Below are 24716 nucleotides of genomic sequence, written 5' to 3'. Positions count from 1 at the left end.
CGCTCTCCAGCCAGCCAAAGCAGCAACAGTGGCAAAAGGCCAAGGGCAGCAAAGCAAAGACCCAGCCCTGCTTACAGGGAGGTCACCCAGCACACACGCAGTCAGGCACCTCCCTCTCGCTCAGCCACACTCGCTCAGACACTTGGCCCCTCCGTGTTCCTCAAGACACCCGAACCTCACTCGCGGCACCTGCATCTCCCTCGGTGTCCCCATGGCCCTCAGCACAATTCACAGCTCCTGCTTCTCCCTCAGTGAAACACAGGATACCTCATCTTGAAGCCCACAAAATCCACTGCACAGTAACTCAGCTCTCCCCTGCGACAACTTCATTCTGTCCCTCAGAAATCACCTCAGATTCCGCCCTAAAACGTCCTTTCTGAATACTATAGATTAGCTCTGGTTTATCCCGAAAATATACTTTACGAAATAATTCAGCTTTTCCCTGAGAGCAGTTCATTCTGTTCCATAGAATTTGCTGGAGATACTACCTTAAACCTCTCACTAGGACAGGCCCAACTGATGAAAACCACAGCTTCAGGAAAGTATCCTACAGCACTGGATTGTCTGATGTATCAGAGCTTCCACTTTCCAAAGACTGCCACAGGCAATTATTTTATGACAAGTGGAAAAGGATTATTAAATAAAAGGAGATTATTAGCAATAAGTCAAGATGAATTTTGCGATGTCCAGTCCCTCCAGACCAATTGGCAGAGATCCTCCACCAGGTCACCAAGAAGACTTACTTGCAATTTTCAGAATACAAAGCAGCATAGATCAGTTTCACATAGGAATTAATCAACTTTTTGACAATGTTCATTCCCACAACAGAAAAATGTGAGAGGTCGCTGGCTGTCCTCAGTAAAATGGCTTCCAGAGCTTGAAAGATTAACAGCATCTGCAGGACAGAAAAGTAAGTTAATATCTGACTTGAAATTATTACCTGAGCAAACAGTAACAACCGCCATTAAGAAAAAGAATAACCCCCCTCCAAGAGGAAAGCTTCCACATATGAAAGTGACATTAACTTCTAGATTCTCTCCCAAATTAATGCTTCCTCTTGGAAAAGATCACTTCTGAGAGCATGTAGTTTCAAGAAACCAATGCTTCAAGTGATGGTTGCTCCCAAGTGGAGGAAAAAAATGAAATATGCTGGAAGAAAACATTGGGGCTGTTCCAGTCTCATAATTAATTCCTTCCAGAAGAATCCAGAAACCGTACAGCACCGGGGCTGTGCCCATTACAAACATCAGCCCCTGTCAGCAATAGGATATTGAGCAAAGGCTGTCACTGAACATGACACAGACAGAAACAATACTGAAAGGCAAAGAACAGCAAGTGATGGTTAAAAAGACATGCAATGCCATACTACATTGCAAGCAGTTAGCAATGCTGCACCAGCATTCACAGTGAAAAGCTGTTGAACTCTTTGTTCATTCATCATATTCTGATGAGGACTAATCGTGCCCAGCTGAAATGAGAAAAATGAGGTCAACTTTACCAATGGCATCTGAGGAATACTGATGTATAAGAGAGGTATCTAAAAACATTTACTTTCACTAGCTTACTTTAGTTTTGCTTTTTTAACTGCTTCTATTGATCTCCTTATTTCCTAAAAGGTATTTTGATAACACTTCAAGAACCCTAACAGCCTGATTTACACAGGACTATTGGTTGTGTGTGTCACTAAAGCCAGTAACACCCACAAACAGAAAAGAGCATCTGGCACTTGGTAGGTGCTTCTGCCACTGCTACTTCCAGGAAAAAAAAACAACAACAAAAAAAAAAACCACAAACCCAAAACCATATTAGATTATTAAGAGTTATTTACACCACAAAGCATTTATTCACAGAACCGCTGAATTTTCTGAGCTGGAAAGGACCCACAAAGATCATCCAGTCCAACAATCGGCCCTGCACAGACACCCCAACAATCCCACCCTGGGCACCCCTGAGGGTATTGTCCAAACGCTCCTGGAGCTCTGGCAGCCTTGGGGGCTGTGCCCATTCCTTGGCGACCTTTTCTTGGTTCTTCTCCAGCGTGAGATTGTTGGGATTGCAGCTGCTAGTCCCTGAATTACAACCCCCATATGCAACTTATTTCACTTTCAGGCTTCCTTTCTGCATTGAGAAGTTTGAATATCTCAGCACATTCCACAGAAATTTTCACGTGTCCTTCCACGACATCGTACACGTGGGGCAACGGCAGCGTCTTGGCGACGGACACCAAGTTCTCCAGCCCTGCAAAGCCACAGTGTCACCCGGGGGCCGGCTCCGGGTAGGACACTGAGGGGCCGGGCCATGCCCCCGCCTTGCCCGGCCCAGGACCGTCCCCCGCCCCCGCCTTGCCCAGCCTGGGACCGTCCCCCCCCAGCATGCCCGGCCCGGGACCGTCCCCCCGCCGCCCATTCGTGTAGCCAAGCCTGGGGACCCCCATCCCGGCTTGCCCAGCCCCGAGGCCTGCCCCCCGTCTTGCCCAGCCCCAGGGACCGCCCCATCGGCTTGCCCGAACCCGGGCTACCTCCCCCCCCCACCCGGCATGCCCGGCCTGGGGCTCTCCCCCCCGCCTTGCCCCCCCCGGGGCCCCCCGCCCCGGCTTCCCCGGCCCGGGGCAACCCCTTAGGAATGCCCGGACCGGGCCCCCCGCCCTGCTTGCCTGGCAAGTCCTGCCCGGAGCCCCCCCCCCCCCGGCTTGCCCGGACAGGGCCCCCCCCCGGCTTGCCTGGACGGGGGCCCCCCCACCCTTCGGCTTGCCTTGCATGACCAGCCCGGACCGTCCCCTCGGATTGCCTGGCTTGCCCAGCGCCGAGGCCCGCCCCCCCGTCTTGCCCAGCCCCGGGGCCCGCCCCCCCCAGCTGGCCCGGCGCGGGGCCCCACTACTTCGGCGCCCCCTCGGCTTACCAGGCTTGCCCGGCCCGGGGCTCCCCCTCGGCTTGCCCGGCATGACCAACCCGGAGCTCCCCCCCTTCGGCTTGCCCGGCATGACCAACCCGGAGCGTCCCCTCGGATTGCCTGGCTTGCCCAGCGCCGAGGCCCGCCCCCCCGTCTTATTCAGCCCCAGGGACCGCCCCTTCGGCTTGCCCAGCCCCGTGGCCCGCCCCCCCCCAGCTGGCCCGGCGCGGGCCCCCCCCACTTCGGGGCGCCCCCTCGGCTTACCAGGCTTGCCCGGCCCGGGGCTCCCCCCGGCTTGCCTGGCATGACCAGCCCGGAGCCCCCGCGGGGCTTGCCCAGCCCGGAGCCCCCCCGCTTCGGCTTGCCCGGCATGACCAACCCGGAGCGTCCCCTCGGATTGCCTGGCTTGCCCAGCGCCGAGGCCCGACCCCCCGTCTTGTTCAGCCCCAGGGACCGCCCCTTCGGCTTGCCCAGCCCCGTGGCCCGCCCCCCCCCAGCTGGCCCGGCGCGGGCCCCCCCCACTTCGGGGCGCCCCCTCGGCTTACCAGGCTTGCCCGGCCCGGGGCTCCCCCCGGCTTGCCTGGCATGACCAGCCCGGAGCCCCCGCGGGGCTTGCCCAGCCCGGAGCCCCCCCGCTTCGGCTTGCCCGGCATGACCAACCCGGAGCGTCCCCTCGGATTGCCTGGCTTGCCCAGCGCCGAGGCCCGCCCCCCCGTCTTGCCCAGCCCCGGGGCCCGCCCCCCCCCAGCTGGCCCGGCGCGGGGCCCCACTACTTCGGCGCCCCCTCGGCTTACCAGGCTTGCCCGGCCCGGGGCTCCCCCTCGGCTTGCCTGGCATGACCAGCCCGGAGCTCCCCCCCTTCGGCTTGCCCGGCATGACCAGCCCGGAGCGTCCCCTCGGATTGCCTGGCTTGCCCAGCGCCGAGGCCCGCCCCCCCGTCTTGTTCAGCCCCAGGGACCGCCCCTTCGGCTTGCCCAGCCCCGTGGCCCGCCCCCCCCCAGCTGGCCCGGCGCGGGGCCCCCCCACTTCGGGGCGCCCCCTCGGCTTACCAGGCTTGCCCGGCCCGGGGCTCCCCCCGGCTTGCCTGGCATGACCAGCCCGGAGCCCCCGCGGGGCTTGCCCAACCCGGAGCCCCCCCGCTTCGGCTTGCCCGGCATGACCAACCCGGAGCGTCCCCTCGGATTGCCTGGCTTACCCAGCGCCGAGGCCCGCCCCCCCGTCTGGCCCAGCCCCGGGGCCCGCCCCCCCCAGCTGGCCCGGCGCGGGGCCCCCCCACTTCGGGGCGCCCCCTCGGCTTACCAGGCTTGCCCGGCCCGGGGCTCCCCCTCGGCTTGCCTGGCATGACCAGAGCAGATGAAGTAATGCTTAAATGCTTATTAGTAATTAATTCATTATTAAATAAATGTATTTATTTTCTTTTTTCCATTACAGTCCATTCTTTTCCTGGCTCATTTAGCCCTGGACTGTGCTTGTATCCAGCCTTACTATGGCTAGATGCTTCGTCTCTGAGAGGCCAAGTGCAGCAACAGCAGGAGGGAGGGAGCAGAGCTGTCTTCTCAAGGGAGTACGGGCGGGAACAAATCTCACTGAAGGAAGTTTCTCAAGATGCTCTGGCTGATGAATTAACTAACGTAGCTCAGAATGAAAGTTGAATTGGAGTCTGAGGTGCTGGTGGTGTGGGGTTTTTTTTTACCAAATCTTTTTCTCTTTGATTTTAGTTTGAACGGTTCATACCAAATGCAGATGAGATTCCTGTCAACTAACTCTAGTTATCTTAAATCTAAGTGCTCATTTTCAGCTAATTGTCTAGACACTCTCTATCATCAGCGAAGAAATAGAGGCACTTCAGGCGTGATTAATCCCATCCTAAAATAGGTGTCTAAGCTGGGATGAATTGGAAGTAGTCTTCCTCCACCAAATAGCAGGAGAGCGCTGACAACTGGTTAGACAAAGAGGAGCTAAAGACAGGTGAGATGGTCCCCCTCTTTTCTCTCTTGGTGGTTTCACTGACTTAGGAACCGAGTTAGATTTTTCAGTATTTGTGGAATAGTTTGATTGTGTGAAATAGATGCTGGTATCCAATCCACCAGATTCGAGAGTGTGTGAGGCAGAAAATAATGTACCCAGTTTCACTGGTCCTGTGCATGGACAGCCTGTGCTTTGTTAGTGTTTGTCAAATGGTAGCTGAAAAAACAAAATCTGGTGCATAAAGCGTGGCTCATATTCCGGGCTGGGATCAGCCTAGAGATCAGCAGCTACCCACAGGGAAGGCTCCACTTCGTTACTGCTCTGTACAAACAATCTCGCAGTGACACTTCAAAGCTGTCCTCTCTCTCATTTGTTTTCTGAAATATAAATATTCTAAATGAAAAACAAATTAAGCGCAGTGTGTGCAGCGTAACTCAAAAGTAACTGGAATGGAAGGCATTTCAAGCCGGCAGAAGTATTAGTTCAATGGCATATAAACGGTTTTCTCAATAAAATTCAGAATTAATATCCATTAGAACTTTAATGAAGGTTGAAACTTCCCTCAATAAAGAGAGTAATTAATAACACTTTTTACAGGAGGAATCCTGTACTTTTTATTCCCATGCATTTTTTTGTGTGTGAAATGAAGTGAATATGCCATTTAACATTAAATTAGCAAAAATGTTTCTATTTCGAGGTATACTTTGTAACGGAAACAAACCAACTGAAGGCAGTTATTGAACTTTCATTTGCCTCTCCAGAACTAAGGTTCTGCTGAATGTTTTTCATAATTGGACAATAATGTTTTTCGGACAACAGTGAACCCTTCACTGAGGAAGTGTGGACAAAACAGCCATTTCTGTGAAATGAAACAGCTCACCTCTATGAAAATTTGCTTAAAATTTAAAGGAACTTAAAGGTTTTTAAGCCTGCCCTGATTCTGGGCTGAGATAGGAGAAAATAATGCCGTCAGATTCTCATTAAGGTCTGCCCATCTCTGAAATATTTCCCCTGGATTTTGGTAGCAATTTAAGTATGCCAGTGGAAAAAATTACTGAGTTTCTATGATGTGTTTTGGTTCTTGAGCTACTCATTGTTTTTTCTCTTCCCTTTGTTACTGTAGTTAAGGAAAGGAATACCCAAGGACGAGAGTTTCTCCTAGATTGTATCAGAGCTATCTCTTATTCATATTTATTATACTTACATATATTATTATACTTATTATGCTTACATTTTACTGATATCATCTTAACATAAGAACTGCAAATCCTTAAAATCCCCTGCTCAGTAGGCACAGAAGTCTGTGCTGCAAGACCACGTTTCCTTGCTTGCTGTATGTTATAGTGGAAACAGGCCAATCAGTTAACTGCATAATTGTCTGATTATGGTGCACAATGCAGCATCTTTTCTCATCTAGTTGTTCCTTCAACTGTACCAGACAAGATGCTGTAGATGTTTAAAAAACAGAAGATTCTTCTGTTTTACTTTCATTAGGACATAACTTTTGCTAGCATTCTGATATTTATTGTTCTTTAATTAAGGCGGTTTCTTTCTCTTACCAGACTGTGACTATAAAGACATACACATCATGGGTTATCTTTTTCATCCTTATAATAATAATAATAATAATAATAATAATAATAATAATAATAATAACATTGTTGCCATTACTTTTCCATTTATTATTGTGACAGATTTTTACAAAGGATTTTAACAAGCAGATTTCTGGAGTTCTTAATGGGGTTGAAAGAATAGCCTATGCATGTCATTGTACATGCATGGTGGAATGATGAACATAAATCACATACCCCCCCACACACACAGAGAAAACAAGGCACTGGTAAGACTCTACAAGTAATAAATGACCGAGAGGTTGTTGATACAATAAAAACTGAGCTTCTAGTGTCAGCAGCCATCTCCAGAGCCTAAAGCTGTGCGTGGCTCTGGGGCTCTCTGTCCCTCTTTCCGTAGGTGTTGGAGCCCACGTTGGTGGGCGGGTAAAGGGCCCCGGCGCTGCCGCTGGAGCGCACCAGGAAATCGGCCAAGCGCTGCGTCACACACGTGGCCGTGTTGCATCTCCTCTTCTCCAGCTGGTGACTGCCAAGGTGAAACAAAGACAGCCAGCAGTCAGTCAAACAATGAGCCATCGAGTGTGCCACTTCTCATAGTCATTTGAGCTCTGCTAATGTGGGAGTTCTTTTAATATGTGCACAAATACAGGAACATTAGAATCTTCCCACCACCTACTTTGTTCCTGAAAAAAATCCTTGTGCTGGGTGCTATTATCAGTTTTAATGATGGAGGTTATTCAAATGCAGAGACATGAACTGTCATATATCGTTTTTATTGATATCCTGCACAGCAGTTTATGACATTTAGAAGACCTGTAATGATAGTATAGGTGAGACACAAAGTGAAAGCAATGATTAAATGTTTAACTTTCAGCTGAACTTCTAAATCTATTTAGAGCTCTTGCTGATATCATGAGGATTACTAACATAATGATGATCACTAACATTTATTCAGTTCTCATGTTTTCACAGAATTACATCCTGCTCTCACTGAAGTGAGTGGTAATATTCCAGTCCACAGCAAGTGGATTAAACCCAAAGACTCTTTCTCCCATCTGCACCACATATCATGAGAAGTAGCAGGCATTGCCAGCTTCTGCCAACTGCAGAATCACTTAGGATGGTCTTTTGCTCTGTCTCTCTTCCCACTTAGCTCTGACTAAACAGAGGTTTCATCTAAAAGAAAAACCTGCCACATCTCTTTTGAAACACCAGCAAATTGAAAGTTCTGTTGTGGTGAGAGAAAATCCTTTGCTGAATGATACTTTAAAGAGTGTCCGAGGAAGGATCCGTATCTAGAAATAACATTTTATGATCTGAACCGACAGATCATTTACAGAACTCCACGTAAAACCTATGTAGCACGAGGGGTTTTTTTAAATTGCAATGTAATGGTTAGCTTGGGTTTTCAGACTTGTTTCTTAGATTACTGTGTTCTTCCTTCAAACAGAAATACTTGCTCGCAGAGATTGCCTACTGAGTTGTTGCATATTTTCTTGGACTTCTTCATGCTGATATGGCATGAATTAGATATCACTTTGTGGCTAAAATTTACTGTGAAGAGCAGCTATATCCCAGTTTCAAACTCTGAGCAGTTACCAATGTGTTCCTTTGCTTACTGATTATTAAATCTATCATCTAAAATGTCATATAACCTTTTGAAGTTATTTGTATTGATCTAATAATACAAGAGGAAAGGCAGCTATGAAAGGAATGTCTGTCTTATACAGGTTCTTGATTAGTAGATAGGCAGCAGTTCTTAAGCAATTAATATTTTAAATGTGTAATTGCATTACAAGAAAATTGTTGCATAGGGCTTTATATAACCTCCCATTGACTTTCATGGATATTTCTTTTGGTTTTATTCAAGTCCTTACCACACAAGGTTCAAATAGCAACTGGTTCTCACAGAGGTCCTGAAATTGAATTTATAAATAACAATATATTTCAGACAAGTGAAATTCTCTCAGAATCAATTTCTTCTTTTCCTTCTTCTTATGATTAATATTTAATTATGTGATTTTAAAATTGCTTAATTACTGAAAGCATTTTTACCATAAAATAATTCCATTCCAGTAGAGCTGCAGTATTATTAAGAAGGGTATGTTTTCTTTTCTTTCCCCCCCAGGCTTGGAAATCTGATGAACTTTTTAAAAAGGAAGGCGCTTGCAAAATGCACCTTTCTTCACAAGGTAATGTAGAGTTTGCAGCCTCTTTAATTTAAGAAAGTTTATAATCGTAAAATGATCAAATGATTTGAAACAAAGTCCCTGGATTTCACTTTCGACCCTAAATGCTTTGATCTTTTTGTTACAGAAAAGCTGATCTTTATGCTTATAGGAAAGCTCTGTTTAGTAGAAGGATATTTTAATATCTTTTTTTTTTTTTTTTCCTGAGGAAAAAAAGCAGAAGCAAAGTCTCTCAAATAGCAGGATATCACTGGAACAAAGTTTGCTTCATGATTCAATCTGATATGGCTGGAAGAAACAAGGAAAATCAATACCTTTTTGTCTTTGCTGCTGGTTGTTCTGGCATTTCCTCACTGAGTCCTGAGAGTGTATTGTGTGACATTACAGGCAACATCCATCCTTGTCTCTTGGAAGTACCATCAGATAGATCATCAGCCAGAGACAGTAATCTCTGAACAACAATAAAACAGTGAGCTTGAATAACTCTATTTTTATATTATTTAAGACATGAAAGCAAAAGCAACTCATGCAATAATCTGAACACCTTTTTCCCTAAAAAGAAATAAACATGATTATTTGTCACTCACCCCTCAATAGGTGTAGCTTCCAAACAGCTCAGAGTGACAGAAAGTGCAATGAAGAAAACTGACAACTTCAGGTTGTGCATCTTCCCTTCCAAACTTTCTGAAAAGAACAGTGATTCAAAACTGAAAGCTAACCCAAATACTCTTCAGCACATCCTATCACCGATGCCCATTCTGTCCTAAATCAAGAGCAATTAGTCTTTTTCACAAGCTAGAGTGAGAAAAATGATCCCTTCAAGTTTAGTGACACAATTCAGTTTCAGAAATATGGCTCTCAGCAGTAAATGCTCATTTTCCATCCAGTAGTTTCAATCCTATCCCTTATCTCTGATTTGCGTTTCCTGACATATCCCAGTCTCAAATTCTGGTCCCCAGTGTAGTTTACTTTAAAGCTGTCTTAGTCTTTTCCTGAAAAAATGCTCTTGATTAATAATAGGGGATATAGAGCTTTTCTAAAGGCGCATCTTTTGCACTGCAGGGAAAGTAAGAAAAAAGGCAAAGTATTTACCTTTTTGTGGTCACAGATCTAACTGGAGAAGCCAGCAAGCCCTCTTGGTTAGCAGGAAGTGTGCATGCAACAATTCCACGCTTGCATCTGGCTCTGGAGTATCCTTCTCCCTCTTCCTTTCTGGCAAGTCTCACGACTCTTATATATCCTCGACACCTTTCTCAGCTCTGACATCAGGCAGCACAGAGAGACTGTCGTTAATTCCAATCCCTACAGACAGAAAGTGCCCCAGAGAGGAGCAGAGGCAGGTGGGTCATTATTGCACTAGTACATCAGTAAATATTCTCCTGCTGTATGCAGAATGCCCTCGTGAAGGTACTGCAAGAGCATATTGCACATCAGAAATGTAGCCTCAATTTTACAGCTCTGATAAGCTGCTGTGGTTATATTCCCTGTGGGTGTTTTCGTGGGCTAAATAAGGTAACAAAAGTCACAAAGAAAGCCAGAGCAAATGAAACGCCAGGCCACTGGTAATTGAATACAAGAAAACATGTCTCAGAAAAGATGGAAAAGTTAAAGTTGTGGAGGTTTGCTGTACAATATAGATAGAAAGCAAAGGTATCTGAAGGGATAAAAGCTGTATGATGAATAAGAAAAGAGTGAAAGTTATTTAAATTGACAGATAGAGTTCTCATTCAGGGTAACACGGTAGAAATCATGCACATTTTTCAGTCAAGTTTAAATGTCAATGAAAATTCTGTCGCTATGAATGTAAAATCTCATATTTTAAAAACCAGGTGGATTTGTCATGAGTGAAAATTGAGTCAATTAATGCTTTTCAGAAGGCAAAGACTAGGATTAAAAAGCCAGGAAATGTCAGAAAAGCCAGAAAACGTGCAAATTTATTTCTCTAGTATGCATAAAGTATGGTTGAGGGAAAAATGTACAGCTTTTAATAGACTAAATCCAGTGTTGACGAAATATCTAATTGCAGATTTCCAAGGATACAGATTAGAACCATTAACCTCTGATTTCAGTGGAAATTAGGCAAATCACTTCCCCCTCCCTCTCCCCCCCCCAGAAGTGTGAGAGCTGGAATCCTTCTGCAGTCGACTTAATTTTCTTTTCCTCCTCTCTTTCAGGACAGGAAGAATCACGACTCTCCTGGCATCTTTGCCAAGAGCTGTGGTGTTTGATCAGCCAAAGCCCAGAGGCTTCAGCACCAGAGGTCTGAGCCTGGAGGGCTCCTGGTGCTGCCCGTGCTGTGGGCTATGTCAGAGGATGCAGGGTTCCTCTTTGCCTCCCTGCTGGGATTAACTGCCATGGGAATGTGGGATCTGGGTGAAACTCCAGCTCTCCTGGTGTTCAGGGGAGCAAGGTCTGAGGGACTCCTCTCTGGGGATGTGCGGTGAAGGACTGAATAGTGTGGAAGGAGAGTATTTATAAACTGTATCACTGTTTCTCCCAAAATTGGGGTGGAGCACTGATGGGGGCGGTTGGGTTTGGTCTGGGCCGGCTATTCTTTGTGCAATTTTTAAATTCTCTTGTATGATTTACTGTCCGGTATCTTTCTAACAAAAGCTGACATAAATTTAGATTAAGGATTAGAACTTGGGTCCATTCATTGCAAACATTTGACAAGGCTGGAGGACTGGGGTGGTGACTGCTCTCAGGAAAGGTTACTTATTAATACTGTGTCAGATTTCCCGCAGTGACTGTCAGGCCTGCATGGCTGTGAGTTCGTGCTCTTCTCACTGGGGAAATAAGTTCAGCAAAATTAGAAATTTTAGAAAAATCCAGCCAAAAATTCCACCTCTGTACCCCCTAAGTTTTCCCAGTTTTTCCCAGCTAGGAGCTGCACAGAAGTCAGGCAGGGAAGTGACAACAGGGAACAGCTGAAAAATTCAAAGGCACAAAGAGGAAAGGGGAAAGGTTTCAGAAAACAATTCTATGGTCTAAGAATAATTTCTGATTCCCTACTGAGAAAAACACGAACTCACAGCCATTCAGGCCTGACAGTCCCCTGCAGTGAGAGCTCAGCACACATCCACAGAGGCAAGTCCAGCATCTTAAATGAAAAAATAAAAATAAAAACCAGAAGAAAAAGGTGATTTCTTTTGCTTCAGAGTTATTTCAAGTTCTTAAAGCCCAAGCAACATTTGCTCTCGATTTTGGTTGGGTGAATCATGAGCAGTGGGCACGGGTCATGCCATTCATTGAGCAGAAAACCCGGGGTCATTTAGAGGGGACACAAGAACTGTTTGTGTAGCGACCTCCGGCTGCAGAGGGGCAGGAGAAAGGCCAAGAGAGCTCCCTGGGGCCACCAGGGCCTGTGGGGAACAGAATGGACGCTTGGATGACCAGTGGAGGTGAGGAGTGGATCTGAGTTCATCTACAGGGAAATAAGGAGGGGATACTCTGGAGTGAAAAGCTGAGGTGATGAGTTCACCCACCTGGGCACGAGTTGTGTTTGCACAAAGTGGGAACAGAGGTGAAGGTCAATCCAAAGTCGATCCTGCTTGACCTCTGAATTCCAGGATAAGTTTTACAAGCTGCCAAATGAGGGAGTAAAAATACACAAAAATGAAACCGAGAGCATTCATGAGGTTCCTGGGAGTCCATTACAGTGTTGTCATAGAATTCTTAATGAGTTTTGAGCTTTTAATGACAACAATTCAGTACTTTCTTTGGATTAATCACTGTGTAGGATTTGGGGTTTATCTGGATTTTAAAGGCGTCGTGGTGGCCCTGACACTGCTCAGGAGCTGGTAGGAAAAGCAGGGTCAGAGCTCCTGGCAGGCACAGGGTGTTTTTCCCAGAGTGGACTGTGGAGGAATTGTTTGGGACTTGGATTGTCCCTCTGGGTGATGCCAGTTGCTGTGATTTGTGTAATTCCATACATTTAACTCCCAATACTTCCCAGCCCAGGGGCTTGAGCTGACAGGGCAGCACACAGATTGTTCTCTGTGCTGTGCCCCGATTTGGGGTTGGCTGTCAGCTTTGCTAGCTCCCGTGAATTATGCCCATAGGCCCCAATTCCCTGCTCAATTCCCACTGCCATAACCTCACAGCGCCTCATGGAGTGGGGATATACTGTGGCAGGAAGCTCAGCAGCATCGGCACGGGGACAGGTGTATATTCCAAAGAATTTGCTGTTTCAAACCCTCATCCCCCAGCCCCGCCGATGTCCCTGGGGGGCACTTGACAGAGTTACCTGGATTTCAGCTGATTTCACCCCCCCGAGCTCGGGCTCCAGGTGATCTTTTCAAGCAGGAGAAGGCAGGGGCCGGAGGCGCTCCTGGCCCGTGCCGAGGCAGTCCCTGGGGCCACGAGAGGACATGTCTCCCTGCAGAATTTCAGTTCTTTCCAGAGCCTCAGCAGTGACAGAGGAAAAAGAGGAAGATGAGGAGGAGGAAGAAGGGGGAGAGGGTTTGAGAGGAGGGGAAGCCCAAATCCGTGCTGTGTGCGGAGCTCCGACAGCACGCTGCAGCCCGCAGCTCAGTGTGAGCACGGGGCAGAGGAGGCGATTTCTGGGCATTCAATCACCCTGAGGCGGGCCCGGCACCGCCCCTGCAGCACCGTCCCCAGCACAGCTCGGTACCGCTCCGGGATCACCCGGCCCCGCCCCCGGTGCCGCCTGGGACCACTGGGGACCGCCCCTAAAGCACCGCCCCGGCCCCGCCCGGTCCCGTCCCCGGGACCTCCGTGCCCCGCCTCGCCAAGCCCCGGCTCCGCCCCGAGCCTGCCCGGGCTGCGCCGGCACCATCGCTGGCGGCCCCGCCCCTCTTCCCCGGGCCGAAGCGGGCTGAAGGAGATGTCCGCACGATTGGAAACGCCGCCGAAAATCGCACCCGTGGGATCGGTGTCGGCGTCGTGCGCAGGCATCCCACTAGAGCGAGCGGGCTCCTTGCTGTGCCACCCTCCTTTTGCAGCCAGAGTTAGAAGGACGGGGGAGCGACACCCGAGCCGCCATCTTGGGAGAGGCAGGCGCGCAGTACCGCGCTCTGCCCACAGGGTGGCGCTTGGGAGACAGGCAAGGGATGGAATCAAGGAGTGTCCCAATCCTTGAGGAAATCCCCCGGAATGAACGCCCTAAAAAACCCCGACCAGAACTGAGAAACCTTTTCCCGCCATTTTTCATTGATTTTTTTCCCCATTTCTCTCAGATTTTTTCCCCAATTTTTCAAGCATTTTTTCCCGCAATTTTCGTGGATTTTTTCCTGATTTTTCCCCATTTCTCACTGATTTTTTCCCCCATTTTCCCCCCATTTCTCACTGATTTTTACCCCCATTTCTCACTATTTTTTACTCCCCATTTCTGACTGATTTTTCCCCATTTCTCACTGGGTTTTTCCCCATTTCTCACTGATTTTCCCCCCATTTTTCATGGATTTTTCCCCCTATTTTTCGTGGATTTTTTCCCCATTTTTCCCCATCTCTCACAGATTTTTCCCCCCATTTCTCATGGATGTTTCCCCCAATTTTCATGGATATTTCCCGATTTATTAATCGGGATATATCCCGATATATAAATCCCGATATATAAATCATCTATTTTTTAATATTTAATTTATATTCATAATCTATACATATTTCATATATTCAGTTTAATTGCTATTCTATTTATCATACATACAATATTATTTTATTATTCATTATATACATAGATTTATATTACTAATGTTATTTCTATTTTATGTATATCCATATATATTTGTAGGTTCATAGTTTTTAATATTATTTATTTAAAAGCTCTGCCTCTAACCAAATAGAAACAAAAAACTCGATTATTTTAAATTATATTTGAATATATTTTTCTATTTAGTTTTCATATTTATATCTGTAGATTTATATGTCTATATTGTGTATTCTATATTTATATACTATTTAATGTATTTTTTACTAGTATATTAATATACTATATGCTATTTACATTCTATTATAAATACTATTTAATATAACATATTAAAATCGATAAATTATTTATATTACATACTACATACATGTGTGATAAATGTGATTCGTGCTAATTAAGTTGTAACTATATTTACAAAATTGTATTTAGATCAATAGAAGACAATTGTTACAGAGTGAGAAGGGGGAGATGGGTGAGACAGGATAAAAGACATCTTACAGAGGTTGGGAGACAAAGAAGGAGGTTAGAAGAAAGTCAGATAAGAATAGTCAAAGGACGAAGGTCTGATAAGCGGCATCTAGAAATACAGCTTCAACCTTGAAGCTGTCAAAAATGGAATGATCCCAAGCATGGGACTTAATTAAAGTCATGTTATGGAAAACATCTGCTCAGTCACACAGGGCGCCTGTGCTACCTGCAGGTCACACCTCGGTCACTGATGAAGATGATGAGCCTTCACCGGAAATAAGACCCTTAAAAAGATAAGAGACCCCCTAACCCATTAGTAGAGCATGCGCCGTGCAGTATAGTTACGTAGATCTTAGGAATAGAAACTAGGAGGAGCTTTCTAGAAACTTTTGTAGCCTATAGTATATAAGTGGGATTGTTAGCCCGAATGCTTTGATACGTGAGGAATGGCGAGCCACTCCCCGTATCCCCGGTCGGAGGGGGGCCCCTCCCCGGTCGGTTTTGCTTATGCTTTATATGAACCTCAATTATACTAAATTACTTACTGCCAAAATTTGTATATTCTTAAATATATACACTTTGATTGTTTCATCTCCAATACTTTAATTGTCATCTCCAATACTTTGATTGTATTCATTTTGTTACTATTAAAAACTTACTATTAAATTTAATCTTGTTGCTTGATAAATTGGGAAAAATAGAACATCATTCATAACACATGTATTTTATATTTATATTTATTTCTATATATTTATACTTACATATATATATGCATATATAGTTATAATAATTTTATGTCAGTATCGATTTTTGCATATTTGTATATTTTTGCCTATATTATTTATATTATTTATTAAAAACCCTCCTCTAACCAAATAAAAAACAATAAAACATTCCTTTTAAAGTCTAAATATTTATATATTTCTATTTTCATAACAGAATATAATGTAATGTAATATATTTATATATTGGTTTCTTATATTTGCTTCTATATTTTTATTCTTTATCTTTTCTATTTACAGTATCTATAAAAAAACCCTACCTCTATCCAAACACAAACCAATAAAACATTCCTTTTAGACTATATTTAGCTGTTTTTTAAGGTTCTGTTTTTCATGCATTCTACACCCACCCCTCCCTCTCAATGTTCTGGCACCCACCATGACCCCCCCCCCATGCCCGACTCACCTGCTCCTCCAGCGCAGCCCGGCTCCCTTCCCCAGGGACCTTGGGGTGCCCCAAACCACGTCGGAGCCCCCCTCAGCCTTTTTTCCTCACCCCAAAGAAGGCACAGAACGACTCCAACTGCCCTGGACAGCAGCAGGGCACTTGACTGCAACCCCTCCCATGTGTCCATCCCACAGAAAGTGACTGCTGACACCAGAAAAGGGAGGGCAACCCCCACAAGGGCTGAAGTTCCTCCCCAGCCCTGCAGACACAGGGGACAAGGGGCAGAAAGGAGGAGGGGCAGCAGAGAAGACAAGGGAAGAAAATCAACATCAAGGTGCACGATGAAATGGAACCCCCCCTAAAAAAAAAAAAGAAGAAGAAAAATGAAAACGAAAAATAACCAAAAAACGAAAAGAAACCCCTGGCATGCTGGATGGGCAGCACAAGAGGGAGGGATTAAAAATGAACAGGGACAGTGTCCTGGTTTTGGGCAAATTTGGGGGAAAACCTCCAGAAGGAGCCCCCAGACAGCAAACCCCACGACTCCTCCCCCCCACCCCACCGGGTTCGGGAAGACTTTCCTCGGAGAAGAGTGGGAGAAAAAAACCTCTTTATTTAACAAGCAAGACACTCCCCAGCACAGGGAAAAAAGACAACACCAGCTGACAAAAAACTCTTTCACCGTTCTGAAGAGATGACGAGTTCAGTCTCTCTGGCGAGTGGTCGCCCAGTTATCAGTCTCTGGCGCTTGGGAATGGCTGCTGCAGGTGACAGAGTGTAGACTCCCGGTGTTTCTTGGGGTTTCCCAGGTCCCCGTCCGGAACAGGTTCAGATGGTATCCAGGAGAGGGAGGGGACGGGGTGGAAGAGAAAACAGTCCAGGGAAAAAGTTGGACTGCCTAGCTGAACTAACTAATAAGAAAAAAGCAAGGGCAAAGCGAAGGAAAGAAAAAGAGGCAGAAGCGAGCAAGCAGGCAAGCAAGCAAGCAGGCAAGCAAGCAAACCGAGCTAAAACCTCTCCTAAACATAGACCATGGGGGAGGTGAGCCGGCTGATAACAAGACAAAACAAAGCTTCACTCTCAGAGTCAGTCCTGGAAGCACAGGACATAATACCAAACATAATCAGGACACATGATTGGAGATAGAAACACCATAACATCACCCTAGGACAGACAGTGACCGGGACACAAGGATCCCACGGGAAACAACGGCACAGGGAGCACCACAGAGGCACAGAGAAGGACGGAGAAAAGACAGAGAGTGCCAAACACACAGCAAGGACTGAGGGGTACCATGACAAAGAGGGAACCCAGGAGCCAGAGAGGAAGCGAGCACAGCCCGTGCGGGGCGGGCAAAGACGGGCAAGGAGCAGCACAGGCACGGAGACAGAGAGGCACGGCCAGCAGGACAGAGGCTCACCAGGAGAGGGGCACAGCAAGGGAGGAGCACCGGGCAGCGCTCCTTTAGGACAAGAATATTCACACACACAAGCAATTCCCTCATTTGCACCTCATTCTTATTTCACACCCCCCCCCCCCCCCCAATAAAAAATTCAGCTCATAGCACAGGCAGCTCTGGCTTTTCCCTGCACAGTATTTCTACCAGGGACCTGGGCACAGCACGCGGTCGCGAGTCACCTGAATCAATCCTGATTTAACATTTCAAAGCTTCTCCTTCTGGCACTGCACCTTCTCAGACCCGGGCTGCCATGTTCCACTCCCCTCATGGCCACATTCAAGAACAACTGTTGCCATTCTGCAGAGAATTCCCAATATGACTCACATGTTATCAGTGGGCAGAAAACTCTTTGGGCTTCAGTTCCACCTCTCACCTGTTCCACGTGGAGGGAGGACAGGCATTTGTCACACATCACAGCAGCAGTGATGGATCAAGGCTTTTTTTTTTTTTTTTTTTGATTGAATAAAAGGGTAAGAAAAAACAAACCAGGTCTCATACAAATGTCTTGAAACACCATTAAAGCTTTTTAAACCCAAGGAGACCATCGTGATTCCTGACTTCAGTCTTCTATCCATACTGGTTTTGGCATCATGAAATCAATCAGAGTCTTTTAAGAAATACTAAATCATCATGACTAAACCCCGGGCTCCTGGTCATTTGCACTTACAGCCCCTTGTAGGAAGCTCTCCAGCCTTTTTTTCCCATCCTACGTTGGACAGAGGATGGCTGTGAACCGCACGCCTCCACACAAACAGTCCTGCCGGTTCCTCAAAAAGTTTAAAATGCCTGTGATAAAAATGATAGAAAGTAATACTGCCTCTCAGACTGTGCAAGAAATGGGAAGTTGGACTTTCAATGTCCCACTGAGAGATGCCGAATAAAAGCTTCCCCATGAGCTCGCACAGAGTAGTAACATTTCTTGGACGAAACTAAACTAAGATTTTTTTTTGACCAAACAAGATAGGTCTGTATGAGAACAGCTCAGGAGGCTTTCAGGGCTCGCAGTGATGCTGGCAGAGCACAGAACGTTAAAGATGAAGTCTTAACTCCCTGAATTAATGCCCTGTGGTAGCCAAAACTTTTTGCAAAGACACATAAGACTTGCTTCTCCTTGTTTCCGAGTTCCCAAGCCGTCCTGTAATTCCTCACCTGCACTAGTGCAGACCAATCTGCCGTGGGCAAGGAACAGATCCGGCTCCTGAGCTCCAAGCCACGTGTCCCCGATGGAAACCCAAGTCAGGAATACAAAAACACCTGTGGAAGAAAGACGAGAGAAAAATCAGAAGACACAGATATTCTTCTATTTCCACACAGAAATACCGAGCCAAGCTGTTTACCTCTGGGACTCTGTTTTAAAACAGCTCCCCAGCTCTGTTCCTAGATGGAAAACGTGGAGTGGCTTTGCCCGTGCAAAGCCAATGAGCCTCCTCACAAGAAGGAACAAACCAGTTTCCTGCTAAATCAGACACCTGGAAATCTCACCTGTCACATGCTGTCATGGACCAGCAAGAGGGATCAGCATCCAGGCCCACGTGGACTTGTTCATTCCTGGCTTCTAATGCAGCAGGGACAACAGCACTGAAGGGAAATGATCACGTCTTCATTTAAAGAGAACCCAACTTCTTCATCAAAGCCATCACTGTCCTCAATCAGGACATCCACCATATCCAGGACATCTAATAAGTGAAGAAAAACATCAAAGCAAGAATCCAGACTAACAGGAAAAACAACAGAGGTAGAATGCAACACTCCAGGAATACAAGGCATCTTTTTAATTCTTTTTAATAAAAAAAAAAAAAAAAAAAAAAAGTATGAAAGCCACATTTGTCACACAATACAACGTTAAGTGCAACCCCTAAATTACAGCTGAACCTTCACTCTGCCTTTCAATGCTGCTGTCCAGCACGGAGCAGCTGTGGCTGCTCCTGGATCCCTGGATGTGTCCAAAGCCAGGCTGGACACTGGGGCTTGGAGCAGCCCGGGCTACTGAAAGGTGTCCCTGTTCATGGCAGGGCTGGAACTGGATGAGATTTAAGGAGCCTTGCCGGCCAAACCACTCTGGGATTCCATGACTCTGTCAACAGTCCCAGGCAGAAGGGCTAGATTTCCATTTGAGTTCAAAAACGCTGCTGCAAGAGCATGAAGAGAGATTTCAAATACCGTTCAAGTGGCACAGCCACGGCAGAAATTACTTTCAGAGGTAAAGCGGCAACTTGGCAATTCCACTTCGACTTCTGATACCAAGAACACGTGGAGAGCTGAATCCTGGAGGGCCCTTACTTAACAGGATTGCCAGAGTTATCCATCCCCAGTTTGCTGATTAGGGCTAGAAAGTGTATCCCCAAGTCATGGAGTTGGGATGTTGACAGGTTACCACATACCATCAATGTGAGAGACGGGGATGCTGATGTTATCAGAGTCCTGTTTAAACAGAGCCACCTGGAGCGTGCTGGCTGCCTGAACCAGGTCTGCTGCCTTGTCAGTGTAGGGACAGGGGTTGGCCACCAGCTTCAGCAGGATCTGTCAGCAAAGGTGGGGAGAAAGGTAAGTGCACCTGCTGGCTGGCAAGTGCAGGGGAACCACACGGTACTGAGAACGACCACGTGCTGAAAGCTGGGCAGCTTTTATGAGGACAACTTCCATAGCACTTCTGCAGGATTCTGTCTACAGTTCCTGCTCTACAGGCCACACTGATGGAAAAACAAAAACCCACCACAACTTGGCACCTAGATTGCGACCACACACCGAGTACCTGGGCAGACCACAGTGGAGGCAAAGCACTGGGCATTCAACATCCTGAAGAGTAAACAGCAAGTGTCACCTTTCCTTGTCAAGGACCACCATCTACTGAGCTCTGATAATGTCGGCACCTAAAGAGGAGATCAAAGCTACCCACACCTACACCACTCTACCCTTACACCGACAATGCTGTAATAACAGCTGATCTTTTTGGATTTCATTTTCCTACAAATCATTTGGCTGCCCTCCCACTGAACACAAGAAGGATGCCACCTCCGTATAAAGAATCCCAAACAAGGCTTTTCTCAGAATTCATTCGCTGGTCTTTGACAGGTTTCTCAACAATAGCAACAAGACCTCCAGTTTCCACTAACACTATTCTTTGCATTTTTTTATCCAGCTGATTTGAACACCGTTACCTTTTCCAAAAACTGAATCACTGCTTCCTTCTGGTCTTCTTTTGTATTATCCAAGTGCTCCAGCCAAATTGAAAGCTCCTTCCACGTGTCCTCAAACGCTCCACTGTCACGTAAAACCTGTCCAGGAAACAAAGGAGGAGGTGTGTAAATAAACCTCAAAACACCTAAAATACAAAACCCCGAGGGATGCAGATCTTTTTCTATAGTTACCTTCATGCTTCCTTCTTTTAGGAACGAAAAGAAGAGCAGGTTGATGAGGAGTCGTATCTGCCGCTCTCCTCACCCTCAGTTCAAGAGGCTCACTAGGGGGACTTCAGCTGCATAGTGGACAATAAAAATCCTACTTCTGTAATTTTTGGAAAGCAGGTTATACTGCTTTCAGAGGGCCGTACAGCTTTCTATCATCACAGGCAGTTAAAAAAAAAAGAAAAAAGCACCTTCAAAATAGCCTGTAGGGGAGTTTTAGAAAACTACCGATGAAACAGAGGAAAATCATTGCTAAATTAAACCTGAATCAGGCTACTTGTACTTAAAGCAATCAGGCAGAGGGATGAACAGTCACATAAATGAGCAGTGGGCTGTGACCACAGCAAGGTCCAGAGAGAAGTGCAAGTTGCTGGGGGTGGTGAGGAAGACCAACAAGTCCCACACCCTAGAGACAGGCTTTGACGTGCCTAGAAACTTCCCCCCGCTTTCCTGCTCTCCAAATTCAGGCCCTGACTGCGAGCACCCAAACTCGGTGACCCCGAGCTCCAGCTCTACAAGCAAGAAAGGAGGAGGGAGAAGAGGAAGGAATCCGAGTGACACCAGGGTTCAACTCCCTCCCCCTAAGGCCCAGCAAGAGAGGAAACCTTGCCCAGCTTGCCAACCCTGGCACCTACGTTGGACGACTGCAATTACACAGGATGAATCTGTGCCTTTGCTCCTCTCCACACATCAAATACAAGGAAGCCATCACAACTCATTTGTTCTACAGTTACTCCGTGTACAACACCAGCAGATCTAAAAACAACTGCTGCTCACATCAGTCTGACAGGGGAATTCATTTAAAGCAAGAAAACACGAAGGAAAAAGGATTCATTATAATATAAGCTACTATTTTTGGCAGGGTCTGGAAACAGAAATGCACCTGCAGCTCTCACAAAACCGGGCAGGAACAGAATGTGAAATCCAAAAACGAGCCTTCAGTTACATGGCACTGTGCAGAAAAGTAAGTCCTTACCATCTATTCTTAGCAGCCTTTCTGCTGACGGAACTGCCCCAACTTCCCTGTTCCTGCTTTCCCTTCAGAGAAAATGCAAAGGACTGAAGTGGAAAGTGGACACAGGAACAAGTCAAGCAGTCCATGTTCCCACCTGGCAAAAGAATCCAAAACCATCAGAAAAACGGCACATTTTGAGCAGCTTTCGGTTGAGACATTCATTGTTGGGAGACCAAGTGAACCTGCCTTTAATCCCTTGCAAGGATCAAGGGCCACTAAACCCTAATTCAGTCACTGTAACTGGATTTTTTTCTTGGCAGGACAGTCTGGTTGCATTTATTCCTTATTCCTAAGGGTAAATCTCTACCCCTCCTTAGGTAACTAAAGGATGTCCTCTTTGAATAAGGTGCTAAAAACAGCAGCCTCTGGTGTCTGGTGGACTTCGAGCTGACCAGCTTTTTCTCAAAAGTCAAATAACTAATTTAAATATGCAGAGGGGGATGCTAATTTTCAAGACAAAAAGTACTCCTTGCATCAAAGCTGGGATCAGACAATAACAGAGAGGACTACTCTGCAGGGCCAGAGGAAACCGGAGAAGACTTATGAAAGGCTAGAGTGCTGAAGTACAGATTAAAGAAACGCTGATAAAAAGTAAAAATCCAAAGCAATATCTTCTTGATCAATGTCAAGACCTTTGCAGGCACCAACTGCACTGATTTATTACAGTATCAGAATTCATTCAGCCTCGGGGGGGTGCGTAAACACGACAGACATTTTCTTTGCTCTTTCATCAACTGCTGCAGTGAAGTCCGTTCACAGCATTGATTTCTGTCAAATATTTCGTTACTAGCCGGTTATCTGACAGCAAATTTCAACAAGAGTCACAGGAAAGGAGACTGGTGACCACACAATCCTGCAGCAAAGGTAACTGCTTCAAGAAAAAATCGTACAATCCTGAAATTTCAGGCCAGTGGGATAGAGTGAATATCCTGATATTTCAATTCCAAAGCTTACCTTAATGGTCTCGGGCTCCGGGGCTTGGAGGGGGGGTCGGTTCGGAAGGGCCGCCTCCGGAGGAGGGGATCCCGGGGGGAGTCAGGGGCCCGGGGAGGGGGGCGAGGCGGAGGGAGAGGAAAAAGAGGAAGATGAGGAGGAGGAAGAAGGGGGAGAGGGTTTGAGAGGAGGGGAAGCCCAAATCCGTGCTGTGTGCGGAGCTCCGACAGCACGCTGCAGCCCGCAGCTCAGTGTGAGCACGGGGCAGAGGAGGCGATTTCTGGGCATTCAATCACCCTGAGGCGGGCCCGGCACCGCCCCTGCAGCACCGTCCCCAGCACAGCTCGGTACCGCTCCGGGATCACCCGGCCCCGCCCCCGGTGCCGCCTGGGACCACTGGGGACCGCCCCTAAAGCACCGCCCCGGCCCCGCCCGGTCCCGTCCCCGGGACCTCCGTGCCCCGCCTCGCCAAGCCCCGGCTCCGCCCCGAGCCTGCCCGGGCTGCGCCGGGACCATCGCTGGCGGCCCCGCCCCTCTTCCCCGGGCCGAAGCGGGCTGAAGGAGATGTCCGCACGATTGGAAACGCCGCCGAAAATCGCACCCGTGGGATCGGTGTCGGCGTCGTGCGCAGGCATCCCACTAGAGCGAGCGGGCTCCTTGCTGTGCCACCCTCCTTTTGCAGCCAGAGTTAGAAGGTCGGGGAGCGACACCCGAGCCGCCATCTTGGGAGAGGCAGGCGCGCAGTACCGCGCTCTGCCCACAGGGTGGCGCTTGGGAGACAGGCAAGGGATGGAATCAAGGAGTGTCCCAATCCTTGAGGAAATCCCCCTGAATGAACGCCCCAAAAAACCCCGACCAGAACTGAGAAACCTCCTGCATCTGTACGAGTGCAAAGGGTGTGCAAGGAGTGTGCAAATAGTGTGCATTAGCAATCGATCGGCAGGCATTGGCAATCGACCGCCGATCTAATCGATCGGCAGGCATTAGCAATCGATCGCCGATCTAATCGATCGGCAGGCATTAGCAATCGATCGCCGATCTAATCGATCGCCGATCGAATCGATCGGCAGGCATGAGCAATCGATCGCCGATCTAATCGATCGGCAGGCGCGATCAATCGATCGCCGATCGAATCGATCGGCAGGCATTAGCAATCGATCGCCGATCGAATCGATCGGCAGGCGCGATCAATCGATCGCCGATCGAATCGATCGGCAGGCATTAGCAATCGATCGCCGATCGAATCGATCGGCAGGCGCGATCAATCGATCGCCGATCTAATCGATCGGCAGGCATTAGCAATCGATCGCCGATCGAATCGATCGGCAGGCGCGATCAATCGATCGCCGATCTAATCGATCGGCAGGCATTAGCAATCGATCGCCGATCTAATCGATCGGCAGGCGCGATCAATCGATCGCCGATCTAATCGATCGGCAGGCATTAGCAATCGATCGCCGATCTAATCGATCGGCAGGCGCGATCAATCGATCGCCGATCTAATCGATCGGCAGGCATTAGCAATCGATCGCCGATATAATCGATCGGCAGGCACGATCAATCGATCGCCGATCTAATCCATAGGCACGCATTAGCTATCGATCGCCGATCTGATTTTTCCCGCCATTTTTCATGGATTTTTTCCCCCATTTCTTACTGATTTTTCCCCAATTTTTCATGCATTTTTCCCCGCAATTTTCGTGGATTTTTTCCCATATTTTCCCCATTTCTCACTGATTTTTTTCCCACATTTCTCAATGATTTGTTTCCCCAATTTATCAAAGATTTTTTTCCCCATTTCACCATGATGTTTCCCCCATTTCTCACTGATTTTTTCCCCCATTTCTCACTGATTTTTTCCCCCCATTTTTCCATGGATATTTCCCGATTTTCCCCCCCATTGCTCACTGATTTTTGCCCCCATTTCTCTCTGAATTTTCCCCCCATTTTCCATGCATTTTTCCCCCCATTAATCACTGATT

General features: G+C 47.3%; 2 protein-coding genes and 2 long non-coding RNA genes across 5 annotated transcripts; 1 reads left to right on the top strand and 3 right to left on the bottom strand.

Annotated features, from left to right (window-relative positions):
• Positions 1-1820: 1820 nt before the first annotated feature.
• Positions 1821-2983, bottom strand: LOC148217756 (uncharacterized). Its single transcript, XR_015800781.1, has 2 exons — positions 2899-2983; positions 1821-2238 (listed from the first exon to the last, which is right to left on the bottom strand). It is a non-coding gene; the product is annotated as an uncharacterized LOC148217756 (long non-coding RNA).
• Positions 2984-6518: 3535 nt separating this feature from the next.
• Positions 6519-13265, bottom strand: LOC148217754 (islet amyloid polypeptide-like). The gene is made up of 6 exons (XM_088158501.1): positions 12864-13265; positions 12103-12201; positions 9710-9919; positions 9205-9301; positions 8932-9066; positions 6519-6954 (listed from the first exon to the last, which is right to left on the bottom strand). The coding sequence occupies exons 4-6, from the start codon at positions 9282-9284 to the stop codon at positions 6783-6785; spliced, it is 387 nt and encodes a 128-aa protein (XP_088014627.1). The 5' UTR covers positions 9285-9301; positions 9710-9919; positions 12103-12201; positions 12864-13265; the 3' UTR covers positions 6519-6782.
• LOC148217755 (uncharacterized) lies at positions 6844-9203 on the top strand. Of its 2 annotated transcripts, none has more exons than XR_015800784.1 (3): positions 6844-6983; positions 8557-8620; positions 8835-9203. It is a non-coding gene; the product is annotated as an uncharacterized LOC148217755 (long non-coding RNA). The 2 variants fall into 2 exon arrangements; XR_015800783.1 differs by having other exon boundaries at positions 8826-9203.
• A 4540-nt stretch (positions 13266-17805) lies between the features above and the next one.
• LOC148217753 (nucleolar pre-ribosomal-associated protein 1-like) lies at positions 17806-20888 on the bottom strand. The gene is made up of 4 exons (XM_088158500.1): positions 20541-20888; positions 19764-19902; positions 18865-19058; positions 17806-18636 (listed from the first exon to the last, which is right to left on the bottom strand). The coding sequence occupies exons 1-3, from the start codon at positions 20754-20756 to the stop codon at positions 18925-18927; spliced, it is 489 nt and encodes a 162-aa protein (XP_088014626.1). The 5' UTR covers positions 20757-20888; the 3' UTR covers positions 17806-18636; positions 18865-18924.
• Between the last annotated feature and the right edge of the window lie 3828 nt (positions 20889-24716).

This window comes from Sturnus vulgaris, unplaced genomic scaffold (genome assembly GCF_052056855.1).
Source record: "Sturnus vulgaris isolate bStuVul1 unplaced genomic scaffold, bStuVul1.hap1 Scaffold_304, whole genome shotgun sequence".
NCBI classification, from domain to species: Eukaryota; Metazoa; Chordata; class Aves; order Passeriformes; family Sturnidae; genus Sturnus; species Sturnus vulgaris.
The sequence above is the reverse complement of the archived record's forward strand: the minus strand, read 5'-3'. Positions and strand labels throughout refer to the sequence as shown.